This window comes from Athene noctua, chromosome 3, assembly GCF_965140245.1.
Source record: "Athene noctua chromosome 3, bAthNoc1.hap1.1, whole genome shotgun sequence".
In the NCBI taxonomy this organism is placed as follows: domain Eukaryota; kingdom Metazoa; phylum Chordata; class Aves; order Strigiformes; family Strigidae; genus Athene; species Athene noctua.
The window spans coordinates 55497555-55522782 of record NC_134039.1 but is presented as its reverse complement, the minus strand read 5'-3'; the positions used below and the strand labels follow the sequence as shown (position 1 = coordinate 55522782).

The following is a 25228-nucleotide window of genomic DNA, read 5'->3' as shown; positions in this document are numbered from 1 at the left end:
GGTAAAGGCCGTTGTCTAAACGCCATGCAATGTAACACTGGCAAGAGACATGAAAAAGACAGAAGGGTGGTAATATCTTGCAGCATTTCTACTAATGTGAACAGCTATCTGAGTCTTCACTGAGATCTGCCGAGGTTAGAAACTGAGGTTCTGCTTCTAGCTCGGCATGTTATGATGTACCTGATTTTATTGATATTGGGCAAGATGACTGATTTTCCATCTTTAAGATATTTTTCTGCTTGAAAAGGAAGCCCTAGGAACTGCCACTCTGTGTTTGCTGGTTTATCAGGTACTGCAAGGGCAAGAGGACTTAACCCTACTGTGGACGGTTTGTCACCAGGAGCGAGAAGGTGCTCCCTTTCTGAACCAGTTTGGGCTCTGTTGTCTCATCTGAGCCTGGCAACAGTGGGTGTCTCAGTGATAGAAACCTCTGAGGTTTTGTAATGTGAAAAATCACCTCCTCAGATTTTTTTCCTTGAGCTAATGGATGCTAAAATAGAAGGAAGGCTTTTGGTATCTGCATACCCTTAGGGAGCAGCTCTGCACTGAGAGGAGGTGTCTGCAGCAGGTGAGTACATTGTGGATTGGCTCTACAAAGACAAATTTAGAAACTGGGACATCTGGGGGTTGCAACAGTTAAGCTGGGAAAGGGAAATGTGACAGAAACACCCAAGGCAAGGCTCCCATGTTCCTTTACATTTATCACCACTGTTAGTGCTTTCTGCTTAGGCTGCAGCTGGTGTGAAAGGTGGCGCGGACAGCATGGGGCAGGGGTGCTGCAGCCAGCACAGCCTGGAGGGAGCTGGTCACTGGGCAGCTGAGCGATGATCCAGCTGGCTGCCGGAACACGATACAGGCCTGAAAAGGGTGAGACGTTAGCGCACCAGCAAACCTGCTTTCTCTCAGCCGAGGTCTCACCTCTTCTCGCTCCTTCTTTCTTGCCATGTCAAAAAGTAGCTTTCTTTAACAATGAACAAGAAAAGAAAATGGAGGAATTAAGAAAAAGCACTGTCTCAAACCTAGAACAAGTGTATTGATCTGTTTTGTCCTATGGGAGTCTTCTGCCTTTCCTAGTGCAGTTTGCAGTTAGAGATTTAAAGAAATGCCCACGCACTCCTGCAGTCCAGACACCTGCATTCAATTCTCCTTCTCCACCCACTCCTGGGGTCAGAACACAGCTCTTGGCTTTTCTTTTGCTCTCCCTGTTTGACCTACTGCCTGCTCTTACTACTGGCTTTCCTGACCATCAGAAACTTCTTGGTGAAGGCCAGGTGTATCACGCAGACCTGGGCTTCCAGTTTAGGATACAGCCTTGACTTGTCAATAGCCTCCTAAAGAGAAAGAGGAAGGCAGTCCCAGTTCCCTCTTCTGACACAGAGTTTATGTGAGCCATTTTGACCCAGAACCTAAAGAATTTTAGTTATCCACCTCCTAATCTGGAAAACAGGGAAAACAGCACTTTCCTCCCTCACAACTGCTTACTGTTAAATTATTCTGTTAAGAAGATTTGGAAAAGCCACCTTTCAGTATTCATATCTACCTACAGACTTTGTACCACATGAGTCTGAGCAGAGATGTACTACTGAAAAAACAACTGTTCAGCTGCTGGAGGTTCTTGAAGTTGAGATCATCCTTAATTTCCAACAATTTTCCCAACAGGCTTAACAGGCACGCTCAGGAGCATTGGCTTTTACAGCACTGGGCAGCTCGACCCTCAGATCATGCACAATCTCACCGCTCCTTTCCCTCCTCTCTTGGCAAGACTCAGTCTGCAGGGGATGACCTCAGAGCACACCTCCCAGCCAGGCTGCACAGCACATACTGGAAGGTACCTTTGCCCACCTCTTGTGTTGGAATGTTCAGACTTCTCTTTTGACCACTCTAAGGCTTTGTTACTGTATGGGGACTTGAATTGAGTACTGTGAATTCTGCTGGGTAGCATTAGCAGTAAGTGAAGTGAAAAGTGAAAAGTAGTTATAGGACATGATTAAGGCCACTGGGTGGCTAAAAGAGGCAGGTCCGAAATCCAGATCTCCCACTTACTGCTTTTTAAGACTTGTTCTCATTTTTCTGGTGGACGAAGTTGATTGTTGACACATTTGATATTAAGCGTAATTAAACAGAGACCATATGATGTGTTTGTGTTGATGAACAATATAGATCACAAATGTATTCTGTTCATCTTCACTGAATGTCTGCAGGGTTTTTGAAATTTCTTTCCTTAACTGATGAATGCAGATACTTGTTCAAGCTTCAGCAAATAAGTGTGAGCTTTCAGACTTTTTTTACTCCTCCATCTTAGGGACACTTCCTCAAACTCTCATAAAGTGCTGCAATGATAAACTGTGGTGCAGAAAAATTGCTTGCTCACTTGAAAATAAAGGGGAAAAAACTTCTGAGGTGATTCTCTACAACGAAACATGAATTATATGGGCTAACTTTACGCTTATAATATTTTCTTTGACAAACTGCAATGGCATTCGTTCTTTCCAAACTTCTGATGATAACAGGTTTTAATAGCAAATGCTCAGATCTAAATCCTGCTCTCAGAGTGAAATTGCTGAGTCCTACTGGATCTAAATTAGTTACAGGGTTTTACTAGTGTGATAGGAAAAGGACCTTCCTTTGAAATTCTACAGATGAATAATAGAGCAAAATGATTATGAAAATGGGGGGGGGGGTGTGAAATACAAAAATTAGATTTGGATGAGATATTAAGAAGAAATTCTTTACTCTGAGGGTGGTGAGGCATGGGAACAGGCTGCTCAGAGAGATTATGGATGCCCCCTCCCAAGGCCAGGTTGGACGCGGCTTTGAGCAACCTGGGCTAGTGGAAGGTGTCCCTGCCCATAGCAGGGAGGTTGGAACTAGATGATCTTTAAGGTCCCTTCCAACCCAAACCATTCTGTGATTCTATGATGCCCACATATGTGAGTTGAAAGTTTATCAGATTTTTTGCATTGACTTCAACGGAGGCAGGAGACTTCCAGTTATCTTCAGGATTTCAGAGCAGTAATTCTCATGTCGGGATTCTTTCATCAGAAGATTTGGAAACAGCTGTATAGTTCACAATTTAAACTGCAGATTCTTTTGGGATGAGACAAAAGCTATGGGCAGAAATAACCCTCGATTTTATACTTGAATCTGATGCCCAGGAGCAGCAGGCTTTCCATGCTGATAAAGAACGCCCTCAGCACCAGTTACCCCCACCAAATCCTTCCTCAAAGCGTGCTTGTGTGTGTGTGAATCTGTGTCTAGGAAAGTATGACTATGAAAGCAAGTCCTTTCCTATTTCAGATTACTTTTTCTGCTTTACCAGGTAGAGCAAAAGGGATTATAGTGGAAGATGTTGAAGACATGGACTGTCCTGGAGACAAGCCACCACACAACACTTATTTGAACCATGACTGGGTGCAGTCCTGGTGCAAGTGCTGGAGCTGTACAGAGCTATTGAAACCGTGGGTAATGATCCTGAGGGCACTGCTGTTCCTGTGCTCCTCAGCCTCTCCCCATTTCACTAAATCTGCATTTCTCTCTGAGTGTTGCAGTGAAGCCATGACTGGAGTGGCTGTATGAAACCTGGAGCTGTAGGCGCCGAGACTTCAGATGAGCAAACAAAGTTATAATTATGTTGTCTCTTTAAGCACAGCTTAGGAAAGTATGAGGACTGTGTTTTTCATTTCCTGATTATGTCGGAACTAAATAGGACTAATTGTAGGAACAATCTCAGGTAAGCATACTGGTAATGTTTGCATGTATTTCTCCATGTGTACCTATTTCTGTGGAGGTCTGGTATGCAGACAGCTGTTACCTTTATGTAAGTTTTGTACATTTGTCTGTGTTACAGGTTTCTGCACTGGAAAATTACTTCTGATATAAACCCAGTTGCCTGTGCTGCCATCCATGCCGACATCTTGGCAAAGAAAGATAGTTTCTTACTCCAGCACGAACGGAGAAAGGACACAGCCATCTGGAACCATTTTGCTGGTGCACTGACATTTCATCAATGCCCGAAGTGGGCCAGAAAAGATAGGTTTTTTAAAAAAATATGCCTACCACGGGATTTCTAAACCTTCATTTAATTCATCACCTAATTTAAAAGAAGCATAAAGGCTCTGAGGCTCAAAGCTGTCTGTATCATCCCTTTGGCTGCATTTGTACTGGTGAATAAAACGTGCGGGGACTCCAGAAGGACTCACAGCCTCACCCCTAAGCTGTCACCTCCGAAGCAGAGCAGCCACCCCCATATTATCTCATCGGACTGGCCCCTGCAACCCTTGTGTTGTGCCCGACTGTGGTTTGGGAGGCTGCTCGCAGGCCTCGGCCAAAACCATTCCAAGTGTCACGCCAACAGATTAACAGAAGCAATACCAGTTTAACAGATCCTGTGCCAGTGCTGCGGCCTGTTCTTTGCCCAGTTTAATTTATGAGTGCAGATGTTACTGCCTGTGTTCAGACCTGAGTTTCTAGGCCATATATAAGGAGGTAAAGAAGTTACATCGGGACACTGGGACAGAAGAGACGGTATAAACAAATAATGAGGGCAAATGTATAGTTAAATTCGAAGATGGCTGAGGCGAATACTATTTCTAAATCATTTTCTGTAACATTCAGAATGACACTGATTCTGACCCTATGAGCAGAGCAACTAAAATCAATAAATATCCTAGATGATCTAAAACCAGTATGAATAGCATAATCAGTTAGTCGAGGTGTCTGAATTCCTTTTTTGTGTGAGAAAATGTGATTTTGATCTGCAAAGAAATATTGTATAACGTATTATAGTACATTTTCTCCAAACTGGGAGACTATTTGATGGTGCAGTTAATTTGTTTATTTATTTGATGGCCACGGTAATCCAACTGAAAATGTGGGTTTCTGTATGGCAAGTCAGAAATGGTAGGTTGCTGATGCCTCTCAGCAATATTTGCGTCTGTAGATGTTCTGTGAGGCATCATCAATTCTTATTGTTTAAAATTGCTGAGAAACTTCCGTTCAGCAAATTATGGGTAGACATATCTGAGATCTGTGGTCCCGGGTACAGTTCTAGGGGCAGGTACATGCGGAGTTTTCTGTCTTGTAAAAACTGGTGAGTATTTGCCTTTGCTGCATTGCCCCCACATTGTCTTCTTAGTCGTGGAAAAGAACCATTCATTAGTGGGTCTCAGAAGCACCGACGGCTTTCCCAGAGTGATGCTTTTAGGATTCAGAGTTTGAGGCAGGAATTGCAGAACTGGAGAGGACACACCCCGTCTCTGCCTCAGGAGTCCTCGGTCCAGAAAATATCCTGTGATCTGGGCCTGGACAGGCCAAACCTGCCGTCCTCTCCAAAAAGCGAAGGTGTCTGACCCACACGTGAAGGAGCCCAGTGAAGAAGCCCCTCAGAGGGCTCCATCCCGCTCTCCTCTGGGAGGTTTTCCACAGGGCTGGGGGGCAGCAATCTGGCCCTGTGTTTTCAATAGTAAAGTTATGTGGGGAATGTGTTAGGGGTTTCATGTTTCAGGGTATGTTGTGGGTTGTGCAGCGATGAAGGGGTAGAATCCAGGCTGGCTATTGATCCTAACTATGCCTTTCCAGATTTCGCTGTGTTTTAGTGTTTCTTAAAATGAAAGTGTTGTTTGTGCATGTGTTGGTGTTTAAGGGAGCTCAACAAGCGATTTTGTTATCCCGACTGTATTTTTTTTTGGTGCGGCAACAAAGGGAGCATTAGTGCCGGGGACTTCAGCTTTCTGTGCCCTGACGGGCATCCCGAAGCAGGCGTGCGGAGCGGCGCCAGGCTCCCAGAGGGAACTCACACGGCCCCGGTGCTGGCCGTGCGCGCAGCAGTGAAGGGGCCGCAGCGGGTCGCTGCCCTGGGGCTGCCAGCGTCCCACGCCCCCGGCCACAACCCGGCCGCCAGCGACCTGCCGGGGGCACAGCTCGGCCGCCGGGACGGGACCCGCACGGGGAGCGGGGGGGCAGCGGCGGATCCCCGCGTCCCTCCCGGCCGCGGAGCGCGGCTGCCCCGGGAGGGCGGAGGTGGTGCCGGGGCTGGGCGTGGGGCGGCCGCGCCGGGGAGAGGGAGTTCATGCGAGCGGGGGGGGTGGCGGGGAGCCGCGGGGAACTGCCGCTCGGCGCTGCCGCCCGCCTCCCCCGGCGCGGCCCCGCTCCTCCGCCCGCCCCCCGCCGCCGCCGCCCGCCCGCCGGGAGCGGCTCCAGCGCCGGCGGGGCCGGGCCGGGGCCGCGGCGCCGAAAGTTTGGCGGTCCCCGGGCGCGCCATGGGCTTCGACCCGTCGCGCTTCGCGGCGCCGGTGGCGGCCGAGCTGCAGTGCAAGCTGTGCGGGCGGGTGCTGGAGGAGCCGCTGTCCACGCCGTGCGGGCACGTCTTCTGCGCCGGCTGCCTGCTGCCCTGGGCGGCGCGGCGGCGGCGCTGCCCCCTGCGCTGCCGGCCGCTGGCGGCCGCCGAGCTGCGCCCCGTCCTGCCCCTCCGCAGCCTCGTCCAGAAGCTGGAGGTCAAGTGCGACTACAGTCCGCGGGGCTGCGGCCGCACCGTGCGGCTGCGGGAGCTGCCCGCCCACCTCGCGGCGTGCCGCTACGGGCCGCCGCCGCCCGGCCCCGCCGCCGAGCCGGAGCCGCGGGGCCGCCCCCCCCCCGGCCGCTCGGCGGGCGGCTCCGCGGGGCAGCCGCGGCGGCCGGCGGCGGCGGCGCCCCCGCGGCCCGGGCAGCGCTGCCTGCGGGAGCTGCGGGGCGGCGGCGGCCCGGAGCCGGGTCCCGAGCTGAGGCGGGAGGCCCTGCGCTGGAGCCGGAGGGAGAGGTCGCTGCTGGCGCAGCTCTCGGCGCTGCAGAACGAGGTGCAGCTGACGGCGCGGCGCTACCAGGCGAAGTTCGGCCAGTACATGAGCCACATCAGCAGCATCGCCCGGGACCTGGAGGGCAGCCAGCCCGGCACGGTGAGTGCGGCCCCCGGACCGGCGGGGCAGCACGACCCGGCCCGCTCCCCGCCGGCGATGCTCTCCCCGGACCTGCCTTCGCCGCGCCCGGCTTGTAAGCGACCGGCCGAGGCGGCGGTGCGAGCCGTCCAGGGGACCGGCAGTGACCCCCCAGCTCCGCGCCGGGACCCGGCCCGACACCCCCCACCGCCCCCCTCTCCGCCAGCGCATCCCCCGGGCGGTGCGAGCCGCTTCTGCTCATCCTCGCCGCCCCCGGGGAGATGGAGCCACCAGCCCCCACCGAGGACACGCTTCATGTCGGTCCCTGTCCCGGCGCCCTTCGGTGGCCGAAGACGCGGGCGGCGGCGGGACCGGCGGTGCCTGGCAGCGGCGGTGGCCGGGCGCGGCTCGTCGCCCGCTTGGCCGGAGGGGCAGGGAAGCGGGCGGGCGGGGAGGGGGTTTGGTTCTCCGGCTGCGGCCGGCAGACGGGTCCCGGTTCTGCCGGGCGGGGTGTGCCCGTCGGGCCCCCCTCCGCCCCGCCGGGACCCGGCAGCTGCTGCCGCTCGGTTTGCTCCAGCTGGGACAGCTCAGGGGCACGGAGCCGACTTGGAACTTTATTTGAGCAGCCGAGAAGTTGTCTTAAAAAACTGGAACGTAAAGTTATTGTAAACTTTGGAAAGGATGGTGAAAGGAAAGCAAAGTTTCCCTCGTTTGGTAGAATGGAGTAACAGTTGGCGCTGTTGATAGCAGAGACCAGTGCAGTGCTTCGCACTCTTCTCGGGTCAGATGACATTGCTCAGAGCGCGACTCGTTTCCTTTAGGCGAAATAAACCACTCGAGAGTACTGGTGAGCTGGCTTAACTCCTTGTAAGGGAGTTGATTTTTTTGGAGTATTAGCTCCTGGCTGGAAGGTCGCTGTGCAGCCGTGATGAGGTGTGTTTTAATGCAAAGAATTTTACCCAAATCCTCACAGACCCTTGGGAAGCAAAATCCCAAGCGCAAAAGGTCTGAGCAGCCAAAGTCACTCCTGAAGCAGCATAGTGTGCTGGGCATCTGGCTGCTGCATGGGAAACGGGAAAGGGGACATCGTTCACAGGACACCTGCCTAAAAACATGGGTCTTCGTGGCATTGAGAGACTATGTTTGGAGACTTGAATATTTAATCTCTCTCTCTCTCTCTTTTTTTTTTTTTTAGATTTCATTTGGTTCGCTAATTCATGAGGTTGGGATTGCTGGCTCTAGGAGGTGTGCTCATACATCTGCTTCATCTCTTGGCAGATGGGATAAGGTCATTTGAAGGGGGGGAGCAGTGGCTCTGAAGGAGTGTGGGGTGTGCGAGAAAAGCAGTGGCTGTAGAACAGGGGAAAGAGATTTGGATTCTCAGGAAGGAGTTGGCAGGAGGTGTGGGGATAGGCGTGGAGGAATCACTCCTGGGCAGCAGCCGAGCATCTGCCATTTCTGAGCACTGCCAGTAGGTGTTGCTGTATGTACTGAATCTCTTCTGCAGATGAGACCAGGGTAATGAATAAAACAGGCATTTGGAAGAAAAACTATCAATAAAGTAAAAATGTACTTCATTAAAATCAAATGTATCATGCGGCAATAAAACATTTCATTGTCACACTTAATAAAATATGCCCTTCATCGTTAAGTGTTATATTTTGAATGTTTAGAAAGCTATACCTTATTTAGGGGCCAAATTTATGTTAACTAATTTGTAGAGACTAGCAAACACAAACACCTAACAGTGCTGGATGAATACAAATTTTTTTTGTGGGTAATATGGCTCCTGAAAAGTAACTATTATCATATGTGAACAAGGTAAAATAAACTAACTTTCTGTGCTAAAGCCTCCAGACCTCCCCCCCCCCCCCCCGTTTGTTGTTTTTATTTTTTTTAAATATTTACCTATTACACTGAAGAAAACAGTTTCTTTCTCTTTTTCATTTTTAACTTTGACTCCATCACTGCTTTTTGAAAGTTTTCTTTATATTTTAAACCTTGTTTAGAGAAAGCTACTTTTTTACAGACATGGTTTTGGATTCTTTGGGAGAGAAAGTAAAAGGTTGGGATGAAGAATAGGGTTTCTTTTTCTGTGTGTATCTTCCTTGAAAGTTGCTATGAAGTGTGTATTGATATGACTTTAGGGTCTGAAGGACCTACCTGAAAGGACCTACCTGAAAGGAAGTTGCAGAGAGCTGGGGATGAGCCTCTTTAACCTAGTAGTAAGCAGTAGGGCAAGAGGGAATGGCCTCAAGTTGCACCAGGGAAAGTTTAGACTGGATATTAGGAAGCATTTCTTTACAGAACAGGTTATTAGGTGTTGGAATGGGCTGCCCAGGGAGGTGGTGGAGCCCCCATCCCTGGAGGTGTTCAAGAGTAGGGTCGACTTAGCGCTGAGGGATATGGTGTAGTTGGGAACTGTCAGTGTTAGGTTAATGGTTGGACTGGATGCTCTTCAAGGTCTTTTCCAACCTAGATGATTCTGTGATTCTTTGAAAATTATAATGTTGTGCATTTTAACCTATATGTTTAATGCCTAAAACGTTGACACACATAGGGATTTTATTTTTTTAGAGTCTTCCAGACGTTTGGAGCTCTGACTTTTTTCAGTGGTGCTGAGCATTCCACCAAAAGCCTGCACTTTCTTTTGTTCAGCACTGAAGATAATCAGGTGTTACCTGTTACTTTTCAGTGGTGCCTTTTTCCTTTTTTTTTTTTTTTTTTTTTTTTTTCTGTGCAAAGTCTTTTGTTAGCTTTTAGCCTGATTTTCCTTTAAGCGTTATCTTACTTATGCTCTACCAGAAAGTCTTTTGTACATTAGTGCTTTCACTTAAGATCTTTATGAGACTGTATTTTTTAACAATATTTCATCTCTTGCTTCTTAGGGAGGAGAACCCAAACCCTTAACGATCATGCTACACCGAGAAAATGATACTTTGGGATTCAATATTATTGGAGGACGACCCAATCAGGTAACGAGAAAAGTAACAGTAGGTTATTGTGCTCATACTTTGTTACCATATACACTGTTAGTAATAAAAGAGTTACTTCCGATGACAGTAGGTGTGGAATCAGCTCCACAGATATAAGAACTGTATATTGTCAGGTGTAATTGGAGTCACTGTTTTGAAGACATAATCTTGTGAGAACTGGATTCTTCTCATTTTCAGGAAAGGCATTCCCATTGTTTCTGCTTTAAAACTTTAGGCTGGTCTGTAGTCAGTTCCTGTATATGTATTCATGCAGACTGCTCAATGGAAATCTCTGGGACTACTTATAAGAGTCACTGTTGCAGAATTAAGCCACTGGAATTTTTGGAAATGGCTTGCTTTTTTTTTTCGTTTAAAGGAGAGATGAAAATTTGCTTCTGTAGCTCAGATAGTTTAATTACATGTCCTGCTCTCACATGCCTGCTTTCAATTTTTCTTTCTTTGTGAACTGAAGCAGTTTTCATTAATCTTGTATCTTAAATCAATCTAGTCTCATCACTCTAGCTTTTGAAAGTTCATTGAAATGAATGCATATTCAAAAGAATATGCATAAGGATCACTAACCCACCTTAGAATATGCATAAGAATATACTTTTTTTTTTACTTCATCCTCCCAAAAGCATTAATCAGGACTGTCATTACATATGAAGGGTAAATAAACCTGTTAAACTGGAAGATTAATAGTTGATAAAAAGGCTTGGTAATAATTATGCACTGATCAGGTTCTTGTTAAGTGGGAGAATTGTAACCTCCTACTATTACTGAGGAGGGGAATGGGACCCTGTACTAGTTTGGCAATCTTCTGCTCTCAAGCTATATTTAGCGGTGCCAAAGAGTCTGTTCGCAGTAGCCTAACAAGTTCACTGTCTGTACTGCAGAATTACTGTTTCTTGTGGGTAAATATGAAGACCAGAATTTATCAAATGTTGGTGTTGTAAATCTAAAGTAAGAGTTTCTTGGATTTTTTAGTGTCAGGATGAGACAACAAGTGGCTCTAAGATAAAATACACGTGCTTTGATTATATTCATAATTTGAGTATACCAGTAACAAACTCCAGACAATTTTTAGTTTGGATTGCAGTGTGACTTGTTATTTACAGCTGTAGGAAAACTCCTTTCTTGGGATGGCAGCTAAGCTTCTCTGAAGTACTCACATGCTGACAGTGCATAATGGAAAAGTTTTTTATATTACAAACTATGAGTCGTCTTGAATTAATATTCTGGAAGTTTAAGGGTAAATGATAAATATATGAAGGTTCATAGCACAGTTCGTGAAGAGAACTGTTGGTCAGAGAGAAGGAAATGGTCATGGTCTTCCATTAACACTGATAGTTAAAGACAGAAGTTGGCGGAGCTGTGAGGCAGAGCTGGGTCTCAGGGGTTTCTGAGTCTTTGAAGTTTAATTTGGAAATCCTGTTTTGTTTTGTCTCATTGTGATAAATGTGAATACCACAGATGTTTGATTGGCAGTTCTCAGATACCACTATAAGATCTCACTCCACATATCTGGAGCCAAAGGATATAACAGGAAAAAAGGATTGAGTTGAGTCAGATAATAAAAATGAAAAACTCTGCTCAAAAACTTAAGTACTGGAACAGGAATTGTTCGGTAACAAGACAAAAAGAGTTCATGAAGGTGATCTGTGCATTCAGGTTGTTCAGGGAAAAAGTGCTTGGGTGAAGTGTTGGGGCTGCATCAGAAGAGAAGAACAGTTGTGCCATTATATTAGTCACCTATGTGGGAGTGTTTTCCTTCACTGCATGTTACTTGTGTTTATAAGTAAAACACAGGTTTTTCCCACTGGAAAGCAGATGACTCTTGGTGATGGGGAACATACATACATAACTTTCCGTTGGCTGTGTTTCATTTCTGTCCATAATAGGCTTCCCCACTGTTCACCTTCTATCTGGAGGAAGGGAGGAGAGGAAAGGAACAACTCACCACAAGCTTGTCTTTTATTTTGTTAGGAAAGGACTCATTTCACTAAGTGTGTGTTTCTGGGAGGTGATTCATTATTCTAATGAAGCAAGGCTGCTTTGATCTCCACTTTTGTCCTGGGCCCCAGCTCTGGCTGGCTGGGAGGACTGTCCTGCAGATCAGGCTGTGGAGGCTATGTCCTCTGCCACCCCGAGGACACCACAGCAAAGCTGGGCTGGGGTGAGAGAAGTGCTGTGGGCACAGCTTGGGGCTATTGCAGTCACCCACAGACTCAGCTAAAGTTGGGTAAACTGATCATCCCCGTAGCTCCCCTCCATCCCCTGCCGCGCAGCTTGTGGGCTATGTGATGAGGTGCTGGGGCTCCGTGTGCCCCGTGCTGCATTTTCGCATCAGGACTAGTGAATACCAGCATGTGTTACCCATGGGGACCGCAAGCCAGACCGACATCCTTCTTTCTACCAGGTCATAAATTACTTTTGAAAAAGCCAGTGAAATTTCTTATGCAAAAAAATATAATTTCATGTGGGCAAAGGTACTGTAAGCTAGCCTTTTGTTTTCTTAAGGAAAAACCAAACCATATTCCTCCTGCATTTTCATTAATGTCTATTGTATCAGACTCTCATTTCTCACTGCTTAGATGGGAACTCAGTGGGGGTCTGTTTGTTCATCATTTCAGAACATTGATGGAACTGTTAATAAGTTTCCCTTTTTCTTCTTACCTGACACTTACGAATCTCTGTGACAAAGGGAAAAAAAAGGAGTTTATGAAATCATAGTCTGACTAACATCATGTTGAACAAGTATTTGTTAACCTGAAATCTACCTGGACTGAGTCTCCATGGGCCAGCTGCCATATACTGTAAAGCATGTTTTACAGTGGCTCCATTTTTTGTTATGACTTTATCATTTTCTTAATAGAAAAAATGATAAAAAATTTTCCCCATGAGTGTATAGGACCTAGATCTAGAAACCTATACACATATAAATCATACTGTTTGTTGGGGATTCACTATTCACAGAAGAAAAATAAGCATCCTATAAACTGCTATCCAAAGCATAAATCATCTGGAAAAAGATTACTTCATTTATTTCTATCTAAGTTATTATTTATATGAATACTTAAAAGTACTTTAAGTAGGCTCTGTGTGTGTGGCATTATTTCTTTATTAATAATGATTTTAAACTATTTTAAACTATCATGCAATGAAGTAAAGTAATTTTAGCATGTGCAACAACATCATGTATATCATTCCAGCTGTGGTAGATAACGTATCTGCTTTAAATTTGACCTCCATGTGAGTTGTACTTAGAAATGTTGTGGAGATCAACTGGGAGTGAGTTCTCTTTTTGTCCACAGCTGATCTGAATGGATTTCACAGTTGAGCAAGTTCTCAATCTCCCATGTGAATAGGATTTATGAGGTTAACCAGTTCCAACCAAATCCTATCATTGTTACATGCCAGCTAACTAACGTCACTTTGTTCCTTGGAGCTTTATTTTCAAATGCAGGAAAAAAGTTTACAGGCACCAGTACTGCAGGAGCTCTTTCCTTCCTAAGAGAAACACTTGTGCATCCATTTTTATGAATATCTTCTTCTGTGCATTTATGTACTAGTCACAGTCTGCTTTGAAGTTTGAAGTCTGCTTTAAATATTTTAGCTGATATTTGATTACCATTGCACCCTGTGTCTCATTTAGACTAAAATAACCAGAAATAAATGGATAATCTTACAAAAAATGCTGGAATAGTTCATTAATTCTGTCCTTTTGATTAATGACTAGTTTGTGTTAAGCAAGTTTAAGAAAAAGAAATCCCAAGGAGCTTAATTCTTAGCTAGAAAAGTGAGTTGCATATTTCAGGTGGATTTGCATTTTTCATTGCTGCTGATTTTAGTACCTACTAATTTCTTGTACTAATATGGCCCTTTTTGCAACTTCCCTATCGCCTGTTACAGAACAATCAGGAGGAATCTACTGAGGGAATTTATGTGTCAAAGATTTTGGAAAATGGACCTGCAGACAAAGCAGAAGGCCTGCAAATTCATGACAAGATTATTGAGGTGAGAAAAAAAACCCCCACACCAGTGTATTAGGCTGTTATATTATCAGAATAATCAAGGATTTGATGGTTTTTACACTAAGTACATTGTAATTTTCCTCTTGCTGTGTACAAATGTGATTCTTGTACACTGAACTACTTGACCATTTCTCAGTCATGAAGACACATGATGGATTTTTCCAACACCTAATAAATGTATTGGTTTTGGGATTAAGCTGATTTAAGCAAGGCAAAGGTGTAGACTCTGAAATAGCAAGCAAGAGAGGCATTTTATATTTCTTTTCATTAACTCGAGAAAGAAGGCAAATAACTTTATGGAAATTCACAGGTTTACTGAAATTGATTTTGCTCTGCATAGGGTGTATTACTGTTGTGACTCTAGGACACTGCAGAGAAGCTGTGCTGGTAAGCAGTGCTGTGAAATTTCTTAGGCGATTAGAGAAAGTACTTTCTGCTGTATGATCAGGAGTAGATCATCTGTTGTTCTCTCCATGACCAATATAGCTCTTTCTCAGTGATGTAATATGCTAGCATGGAAATTTGAAAGTTTATTCCTGTGTTGTATGCAGGTTTTTTTCCCATAAAATGACTATAATTTAAACAAAAATATCAATAACTTAGTTGGAAGAGTAGGTTGCTGTCTAGCCTGCATGTGTAACTGTAATTAGCCCTCTAAGACATCTCAAAGGAACAGTTTCAAACAGTTACTGAAATGGACTCCTTAGGGTGCCGTCAAAATGGCATTTCACATCGCAGCTCTGATACAACTCTCTGAATGACAGCATGTGCTGGTAGCTGCTGCATTTGTTTAAAATACATCACTCCAGCCTTGGGTTTAGGGGAGGCTTAGAAGCATGTTGTGAACTTGCGAGTTGAGCGGGGTTTCAAGCAAAGACATGGAACAAGTGGATTGGAAGACAAATGCAGAGTGCTGCTGCTGGCTTCTTACATTTTGTCACTGTTAAGGAATAGAAACATAAGCCAAGAGTGTTTGAATGCTGGCATTGCTCTGAATGTTGTGAGCCTAAAGCGGTGTGTGAAACCAAATTAATGTACTTTCTTGAAGAAATAAGCTCATGCTCTTAGCTGGCAGATACGTGCATCTCTAGTAGAAACCAAGTTGGTGAGCAGAACTGAACTTGCAACATAACGCTTATCTCCCCAAGATACACAAAAAGCTTTTGCATCCTTTTTTGTAAGAGTAGCCCTGTGCTTAAAAATACCCGTTTTCTCCTGTCATTACTATTTCACTTACCACATTGTATTTTCTACAGACTGAGCAGCTATATAGTATTATGAATTTGCTCAACACTTCCTGTTTATTTTACTGTTCTTTTATAGTACCTTGATTTTTAAGACAAAATAGAGTGGTTTTGGAGGAATGAAGAATAGTCACAAACTAGCCTTTATTAAACATGAAGTCATTTCTCAAAATGCCACCATAATTGATGTTTGATTTGTGTTTGTTGAAAAATCCTGGCTGCATAAAATTGTACTGATACTTAAATTGCTACTGAGAACATACAGATTTCAGTTCCTTGTGAAACCATAGATCCAATCTAGTATAAGTACTCATACAGCTCTGAACAGAACACCATTTTCACTGTATTAATACACAACAGCTTTGTATAGAATTTTTTGTATTGAGGCAGGCATTTAAAAATGTTCAGGATTAGGTCAAATATTCTACTAAATGTTTCAGTGTTTCAACATTTATTAGACTAAAATAAAAAGAGAAGGAGAAAGGGTAACATTAAGACTTTCTAAATGAAACGCAAATAAATAATTATTCTTCCATGCTAGATATAGGAAGCATCTGGAGTCAAAAGGCTGAATTTTTCCTTGTCCATGCATAGCTGTTGATGTCTTCTTGCAGCAGGATGCCCTGCCAGCAATTCTGCAGTTTGTTGTGAAAGATCAATATGAAAGCCTTTGCTGTGAGGAAGTAAGTTGGATGGTGTAACTGTTTCAAAAATGTTGGCAGATACACAGAATATGAGCTCTGGTGGAAAGTTGATAGGCAGTGGGATTTCTTATTATTGCTTGCTTTTCACTCGTTTGGTGATCTGATCTAATGGGTGATATTTTCTAAGATGATTTTTCAATTATCAAGAGCAGAAGGAACCAATATTGTTCAAAGACTCTTTAATAGCTACAGTCAGTTGTTTGGTAATGTGATGCCTGAGGTGTTTCTAGCAGTGGGTAGCTAATGGGATAATGGACAGAACTATTCCATTAAATCAGGAGAAAATATGTTCTCAAGGCGTGTTGTGTTGCTAAATAAAGAAAGTAATTTGTTTCAGTGCTTTATCAGATGTTTAACAAATGTTAGCTGCACGTGGTTGACTACAATGAGTTGTGAACATTTCAGATGACCATCTCATGGGTAACCTTGTGAAGAAAATGGATTTTACAGTCCTATGGCATTGGCAGCTAGAATTGTGAGCCAAGCCTAGCAGTCATAAGTAGTGCAGCCTTTTATTTTATATATATCATTATCTATGGTATGCAACTTTGCCAAATAATTGTTATAGTCTTTGAAAGGGTGCCAAGGGGAGAAATCAGATTTCTTTCTTGAGTTATTTATTCTAAGTGTGAAAATGCCACACAAATGACTTAAGTTCCTGGAGGGATTTGAAGTCAGTGTGCCCAAAATAAGGGCCATAGAGTCTCTTTGACACTTTCATCTCAAAAAGGTTGGCATTTGTTGGGGTTTTATCCTCAGGTGAGCATATTCTGTGCTTGAGAACCTGAAAGCTGAACCAGATGCCTGTGGGTTGTCAGGGTTGTGGTGGGTGAGGGTGACAGGGAGAGGTGAAGGGTGACAGCCCCAGGTACCTTGTGTCATATTATAAAATAGTTTGGGTTGGAAGAGACCTTAAATATCATCTAGTTCCACCCCCCCTGCCCGTTTCCATAGACCAGGTTGCTCTAAGCCCCGTCCAACCTGGCCTTGAACACTTCAAGGGAGGGGGCATCCACAACCTCTCTGAGCACCCTGTTCCAGTGTCTCATCACCTTCACCATAAAGAATTTCTTCTTTAATCTGAATCTACCCTTTTTCAGTTTAAAGCCATTACCCCTCATCCTATCACTACACTCCCTGACAAAGAGTCCCTCCCCATCTTTCCTGTAGCCCCCTTTAAGTACTGGAAGGCCACTATAAGGTCTCCCTGGAGCCTCCTCTTTTCCAGGCTGAACAACCCCAACTCTCTCCCCTCCTCGTAAGGGAGGCACTCCAGACCCCTGATCACCTTCATAGCCTCCTCGGGGCCTGCTTGAGCAGGGCTATGTCCTTATGTTGGGGGCTCTGGAGCTGAATGCTGTACTCCAGATAGAGTTTTATTGTCTTGGGAGAGCAGAGTAAAGGGAGAGAAATACCTGCTGGACACACTTCTCTTGATGTACCCCAGGATACGTTTGGCTTTCTGGGCTCTGAGTGCACATTGCTGGTTCATAGCAAGTTTTCCACCCCCTATGACCCCCAAGTCCTTTTCTGCAGGGCTGCTCTCAATCCACTCATTGCCCAGCCTGTATTTGTCCATGGGATTGCCTTGATCCATGTGCAGGACATTGCATTTGGTCTTGCTGAACTTCATGAGGTTTGCACAGGCCCACCTCTCAAGCCTCTCAAGGTCATGTTAAGAGCTGCAGTGTCAAGGGGCTGCAGCTCTTCGCAGGATTTGGTCACAGGACCCTCACTGATCATTTTCACTGCTTTCTTGAGAAACAGATTTCAGGCACAGCTTTACCCCCTTTATTCAAGGTTAACTCCTTTGTGAGAAGACTTGTTTATGCATTATAAATCCGGCCTGGAACAGTGATGTGCACAAGCAGCATTTTGGCAATTGTTTATGTTCAGGAATCCTATTGCAAGCCAGAAATGATCATTATTTGTTCATCAGGGAATAACTCTTCCTCATTAATTTACTTCTATGTAGCAAGTTCCTCCAGATGTCGGAGTCTTCTGTTGCTTTCAAAAGTTATTATCCAAAAATTTAGCTCCCTAAATTAACACAGTGCAGCATGTGTTCCAGGACTAAATACTGATCACATGCTATAAAAAGCATCTCATAAAGCTAATTGCAGCATTGATATCTGTGACTCCCAACATGAAAGCCTTGGATATAAGCAGTGGTATAAAGCCACCAGACCTCTGACTTTTGGATCTCTGTCTCTCCACCCCGCCTGTGGGTCTTGAGAGGAAGAGAGAAGCACCAAGCCAGGCACAGGACTATCTATTAGTTTGTGCTGGTTCAAGGAATTCTGGTTGCTGCTGGGAGAAAATACAAAGTATGTTTAGAGTGGATCACAGTTACACATCTATGCATCACTTCATCTTCCCCTCACTTCATGCAAATCTTTCCTACTGAGTTCACTGCTCATCTTTACTGATGCTAATAATCTCCTGAAGGCAGTATAAAACAGCTGTGATCCTTGCCAATATTGTTGATGTACAGAAGTGTTTTACCTGCTTCTTTTTTAATACATATTTGTAGTTCTGAGCAGTAACACTGTAAGTAGCTCTTCCTGTATGAAGAAAAATTTTACTCTCAGTTTGCAGTCAATTCAGTGTCATATAAGAATGTCACCACATTGGCCAGTGCTCCAAGTACACTAGTTAATGCCTAGTTGACAAGTCATTCAGAACTAGTTATTTATACTTGTTTTGGGCTGTTTTTTCTTTGTATAATATTAAATTTTATGGAGGTTGGTATGTCATCTTTTCTGATTTTGAGCCCAACTTTAGCAAAAACAGTGACTGATTTTCTCAAGTCCTCTTTCATTCTGTTAAGTCACAGTGTCGTGTAAAATACCATTATTGTAAAATACCGGGATATGATGATTTTATCTTTTCAGTTCAGCATTATACATAAAATACATGACCAGGACAGAATTTGCAGTCCAGATGGAATTCCTACATCTGAAAAAAAACCCCCAACAAAAAAACCAAAACCCCAAACCAAGCAATATTTCATCAATTTGAGAAAAAAGAGCTACTGTTAATTCACATTGCCTAGGAGAAAAAGCCCTACTGAACCTGCCCTCAGCCCTGCTGTCTGAACCTGCTGTAGTAGATTTGCCAAATAACAAAATAGTGGTGAAAAACCCTGTGTGCAAGTAAAAGGGTCTTAGGCTGAAGACCAACATATTCATATAAGGAACTGTAAGCACATCATTGTCTGGAAGACTCAAATGTTTTTCTGTTCCTTGTGCTGCAAGGCAAAGGCTTCTGTTCTTTTACTCTCAAGTGAAATGTGAATATTGACCCTTTTGACTTTTACTCAGTTGATTTTCATTAATTTGATGGCTAAGAAGCAGGCATGATGGAGAAGAGGGGAAAGAAAAACATTTTTAGTCTGGGGTCTTTAAGTCTTTTTGAAAAATGAGGTAGATGCATATATACCATAGCCATGCAGTTTGTTTATGCAGCCTGAGCTCTATAAGTATATAATAAATAAGACTTCATCTCTTATTCCATGTTTCTCTTTGTTCTTTTCACTTTTTTGGAGAGTACACACACAATGGCTTTCAAGTGCATGTCAGCAAAGCCATTTTCAATAAAGATGAAGTCTTGAGGCTTATCCTGGCAGAAGTAACTTACATCTGCAAAGCGCCTACACAGAAACTTTTTTAACTATTGCCAGACTGCTGACTGTGCTGTTGTGTCAGCCTTGTGATGTTTTATCTTCTGCATGTTTCTGTCATTATGCTCACTATGTTGCTCAAGCAAAATCTTTGATACTAGTCAAGTTTATTTGGCTAAGAATCTCCACTGTCAGACTATGTCTGTCGAAGTAGGGAGCTTAAAAACTGTCTTGCTGGGATCAGAGCTAGTAGATTTGGGATGGCTTTGAACCAAAGCTGCGCGTGATGTGGCCAGTAAGATCCGGGTGGCGGCTGAGGAAACTTTTAGATAGGTAATTTAAGTGGTGTGGATTTCAGTGTACCTAATATACCCAAAGTTGCCTTAGCTATATTAAGTTCTCTTAAATCCTTAACAAATTCATAATGTTCCGTTGCAGGTAACCAGGTCTGGCACCTGCATTCATCAGATTAACTCCTAATTAGTCTGAAAGATCCCCAGCGTAATAAATTAGTTATACCATAGGCTTAGAAATATCTGTAACCTTTCACCTCTCCCTCACCTGTTGAGATACAGATTTTTGGACACCTGAGTTCTTTCATCTGTCTAAAGAAACTTTTTAAAAGTCAGCTGGTCTTTACATAACTTCATTTGAAGAGGAGCTAGTCCCCCCACTCACTTTTTTACTTAACAGAAAGTGAGTGCTTCTCCAAGACGTGAGAGAGCTAGGTTGCAGACTCTGCCTTGCCTGCAATGAATTGAGTTTATCTATCCAGGTAATTGCCCTCATTACTAGGTCAGAGGCTATCCTGTGTGAGACCAGCCTCCGCCCATCCTCTTCAAACTGAGCTAGATGCCAGCAGGCATTTGAGAGTCAGGATTATCCAGTGATAATCTGCTGTGAAATAGATGCTGGTTCCAGGGAGCTGTGTTTGTAATACTCGTTGGTCCTGCCCTTTCCTAGGTAAACCCTTGTGCCAATACATTCTTGCAGTTTTGTGTCTCATATGATACTTCATTGAATGAAATTTAGATTTCTGACTTCATAGTATCTTGACTTTGAGAGTAGAGGTAGCAAATGGTGTTATTCAGGTTACCCTCTAGCTAGGATACTTTCCTAGGTAAGAAAGATGGGGTTCTTTGACTGCATAAATACGAGTAGCTGGGTTTTTTCTCCTCCTGGTCTTTGCTCTAGCTATTGTGTTACCTAAAAGGTGGTTATTGCTATTGATACCCACTCTCGGAAGGCTGTGCAGGCTGCATCTGACCTTGGTGGAGGAACTTGGTGTTCAGTGTACTGTCTGTGCTAGAAGCTGACATCTCACTGTGGGCATCCTGGAATGCCTGAATTTTGTACTCAACTGCCTGAGTTCCTGCATATTCGGAGCCTAAATTTGACTGGACTCACTATAGGTCTTTAGAGGTGCCTGTGTTCCTCTAAAATGCAACTGTTATGTTTAGGAAAACAGCTTATATGCCTTGTAAAAAGCACTTAAAATTTTAGTATTGTACTGTCTTTTTTAAAAAGAGAACATAAGACCTTTGTTTTTATGTGACCTAAAATTTCTCCTTTTTTTATGGTGAAATATGTTAGAGAATGGACTACTGAAGTAATTGCACTTCTGTATATAATGTTTTCTTGCAAATCTTAGTAAGATTTCACAAAATACTTTCTATCCTAAGGAAAATGAAGAAATAAACCAAAATGATATATGAGAAGTGGAGAACTTGGTGTGAATAGGGTAATAGTGAATAATGACTTAAGATTTTGTCATCAGAAATTCAGCATTTGATCCCTTAGCTGATTGAATGGGGTCTTAACGTTCATAAACAGGCAAAATATTATTTTGATACTTGTGTAAAGCAACATCATGACAAATTTTTAAATACCTTGGCTTTTAAGAGGTGATTTTTTTTTAATCTGAGGTATGAACTGAGACATTTCTGTCTTCTGAGACCTTGCTGTGGACCCAGCTCTAGAGAGGTGCAAGTCTGTAGGAGGATTTTCCAGCTGTGTTCATTTGGGCTTGTTCTCAGACCAAAGAGGCATGTGTGCGAGTATAACGCTATGTTGTTTTTGTGGAAATATGTATGCTCACAGTGCTTTTATCTAAAAAAAAAGTGGAAATGCCAAACATGTGGCTGGAATATGACCACCAGATGAACTCTCCAACTAGTTTGTTTGCAGAATTGGTATATTCAGGAGATAAGGCAGTATCACCCTTTTCAGCAAGTCTCTCTAGCGTGGGAGTCACAGCTCTTTTGAGATGCAGTTCGCTGGTGTATTGTATCTTTGTATGTGCCTGGATGCTCTTCTGCAAGGGGTTCCCAGTAAGCAAAGCAAAGGGGATACTAGAGGTGGCTGGAACTGGGCACAAGGCAGATAGAGCAGAAGGAGCAGTGTGGGAGTATTTCTGAAATGTGACCCAGCATGAAAGGAGTCAAAAGAGCAAGCTAAGTGGAAGTAGTGAAAATCATCTTTTACAATGGGTTTTTATGTTACTTCTACCATGTTGGGTCTGTCTAGGTGGCTTAGTTTAGGCATGGTAGAAGAGGCTTCGGGAACTTGTGTGCACGTGAGCGTGCATAACTCCCTCCCTCCAACAAGGTATTTCTGTTTCGGTCTGATTATAGTGGAACTCTACAGCAGCTGCATCACTGTAGGAGCAGAAGGGGAAGAGTGAAGGAGAGTGGAAGGAAGAAGGAAAACAGGGGAAACTGAGCTTTACAATTAAAGAATTAACAGTTAAAGCACTGACCTTATGTTTCCACAGGAGTGCTTACCAGTGCTTGCCCATAAATAGGCAGTGTTGGAAAGATGAAGGGGATGTAGGAACAGGGGTAACTAAATTGTGGAATAGGATCATCTATATGCACTGCCATGGACTCTGATAGGGAAATAAGGTGGAACAGTACTACAGCAGAACTATAACTGTACTGTGGGGCAGTAGCCAAACTGGCAAGTTATCAGAGTTATGGGTAGGAAGGATTCTGGGTAGCCTGTGGAAGAGCTAACGTAAGAACCTGCAAGATCCTATAAATGGTGTTGCCACCGTGCACCACAGATCTCTAGGCACTGCATGAAGGCCTGATCACACCCATCTCCTCCATGAAGTGTCTAATCTCACACCTGAGGGTGTCAGAAACCTGGCAAGCTGAAACTTAGCATCTTCCTAGATGCTCTGTTTGAGCTCGTCTTTAATGCATGTCATCTTTCTCTTCCTTTCTGTGATTTTTTTTTAAGCTTTAAGGTAAACCTTGCAAAACAATGGAATTTTAGCACACTTCCATGTCACCCAGCAGAGGAGCAGTGCAGTTTTATATGCAGCTGAAGGAATAGGTTTAGAGGAAATTTTTATATGCAGTTTTAGATGTGTTCATAAGCACTTTCAGGATTACATTAAACAACTTGACACATCTGTCAAATGCTGCTGCTTTCATCACCCAGGAAGAGAAGGGTATGTGCAGGGGACTGTTTTGTTTAGGAATTTTGCAAATAATTACATTCGCACATATTTACATGTTGTTGTCTATGTTAGGGAAGGTCATAGAAATGTATCTTTATATTTGTTGCTGAAGGTGACAAGGTTTTGTCATGAAGAGCCTTGCTCTTTGTTCTCTGCTTCTGGGCATGATCTTGGGTCAGCCCTGAAGACAGTGTTTTCTTTTCCATTGATAAATCTCCATGACAGTTGAGCTGTATCATTGTGTATCATTGCCTTGGTCTTGGACCATGTCTGTTTTATAGATATGATGGACTTGATGGTTGGTATGGAGGTGAATTACCCTAACCTGATGAAGTTTGAGAGAAGAAAAGCTGTTTTCTGATGACCTTCCTTAACCTTGTCAACGGTGTAGTGAATAGAAAAAGTCAAAAGCTTCAAAGGGCACTTCAGGATGGATCAGGGGAGCTAACCATTTGGGGCTGATATGATGAAGACTAGTGGGAATAACTCATGATAAACTCAGCTGTGGAAAGCTCCAATATGACGCTGGGTTTGTTGCTTAGAATTGAATGATGTGCGAGGAAGTTATGTCTCCCACAGCACATGCTGCTGGCACCCCAGAAGCTCTTGGCATTTTCAGAAAGTGAAAAGAACCTTCTTCAGACTTTTCATGAAGGTTGATCTTTATTGTGATTGAGGCAACTTCACAGCTAGAGGGGATGACAGCTTACATATGTTACGTGAATGCAATGTTTTATCCTCCTAAGTCACTGAATTAATTGTTGCAGTCCGAGGATATATGCTCCAAGAGCTTCGATCTCTTCTGCCCTTTTTCTTAATCAGCTAATGGTATTTGTATGGAATAGCTACTCACTATTGTCTATAATTGGAGGCTGAGTGAAAAAAGCCATTAGTGTCTGCCAGTACAGAAATGTTAAAAATGAAGTAATTATTCATAGCTTCATTAAATAAATTAATAACCTAATTTTTAAAGAGCTATGAAACACAGCAGTGTGTTGAACAGGAGAATACTTCTTAGAACTTGTGAACAGGAGTAGTCAGAAGTGTGTACAGCATTGTGCTTTCCAAATGCTTTGAAAATCGAAGTGATAATGTAAAGAAGGTGATTGTTTGGAAACAACTTCTCTCCAAAATGCAAAATTCTGTGGCATTTAAAACCATGCAGTAATGGAAAAACTCATTTTCAAATTGGCCAGAGCAGATGTGGTCTCTTCAAACCACCATCAAAGACTATGCTAAGTAAAATCAAATATCCTAAGCTAAGTACATTTGTTACTAATACACAGACAATTTAGTAAATGTATGTCTTGGTTGGAGTTGCAAATCTAATGTAATTTTACAGCTTTGTGTGTAGACCCGACTTGATTGAATCACTGCTGCTGCAGGAAAGTAGCATGGAATGACTCAACACTGTTTCTTCATTCAAATTATTTTGGAAGGCATTTTCTTTATGAAATATTGTTGACAAAATAAGTCATGGCTGCTATGTTTATTTACCTAGTTTACGTATGCTATTTACAGGATACGAGTTACGTGATATTTTCTTGGAGTAATTTGTCTTTTCAAGTAGCAAGACTGGGAAACAGATTAGGGGGAAGGAGGAAATTATGGGAAAATTTAATTCATAACCGTTGACATCCTGCTGTTCTCTACTTGTTTTTTAATAATGAAAAGCATATTTGAACATCACTGTATTCCACACACCTATCAAATAGTTTAGCTTCTTTATGGATAAATTATGAATCTGTGTCTAAAAGTGGTCATCTAATGTAGGAGAAGGTCCAAAAGAGGTTGATCTAGAGCATGAGGGTTTTTTCCCTTCATCTGTTTTTTCCTGACCATTTGGATCATTCAGCATTTAAGGAACCTGGTGGCTCAGAGCTTGCCCATCTGTTTCTGAGCACAGTATTTCAATCTTGCATTTGTTTCTTTAAGCATGTTGATCAAGTGGGTTAATATCTGATGTCCTTCCAGCAGCTTGCAGGAAGAAGGCATGCTATTTTAGACGGAAGGGATTTGCTGTCTTGCATGAATTAAAACGTCTGGATCCTTACACTTCTCTGTTATGGTTTGATTGAGCTGGGCTAGTCTTTGGCACATGGCATATATGGAGCCATATGGTCTTTGTGCTGCCAGCAAGCCTTTTCAGCACATACCTTTGCTTACCCCCAGCCCTCTCTGAATGGTAGCTACTACTGTGGCCTGAAAGATAAATGTTCCAGGAGCTTTCAGGCTGTTGCACCCTTCTTCTTGAATGGATTAGTTGCATTTTTGA

The 25228-nt window shown here is 43.5% G+C and overlaps 1 protein-coding gene across 2 annotated transcripts in view; it reads left to right on the top strand.

Moving 5' to 3' along the window:
* The first annotated feature begins 6257 nt into the window (after window positions 1–6257).
* Window positions 6258–25228, top strand: part of PDZRN4 (PDZ domain containing ring finger 4) — a 275991-nt gene continuing 257020 nt past the window's right edge. The window contains exons 1-4 of one of the 2 annotated variants that reach the window (XM_074901541.1): window positions 6258–6919; window positions 7535–7541; window positions 9797–9883; window positions 13796–13900. In XM_074901541.1, coding sequence (XP_074757642.1) covers window positions 6258–6919; window positions 7535–7541; window positions 9797–9883; window positions 13796–13900 — 861 coding nt within the window. Of the gene's footprint in view, window positions 6930–7534; window positions 7542–9796; window positions 9884–13795; window positions 13901–25228 lie in introns of both variants that reach the window. The other variant, XM_074901540.1, reaches the window with a different exon arrangement.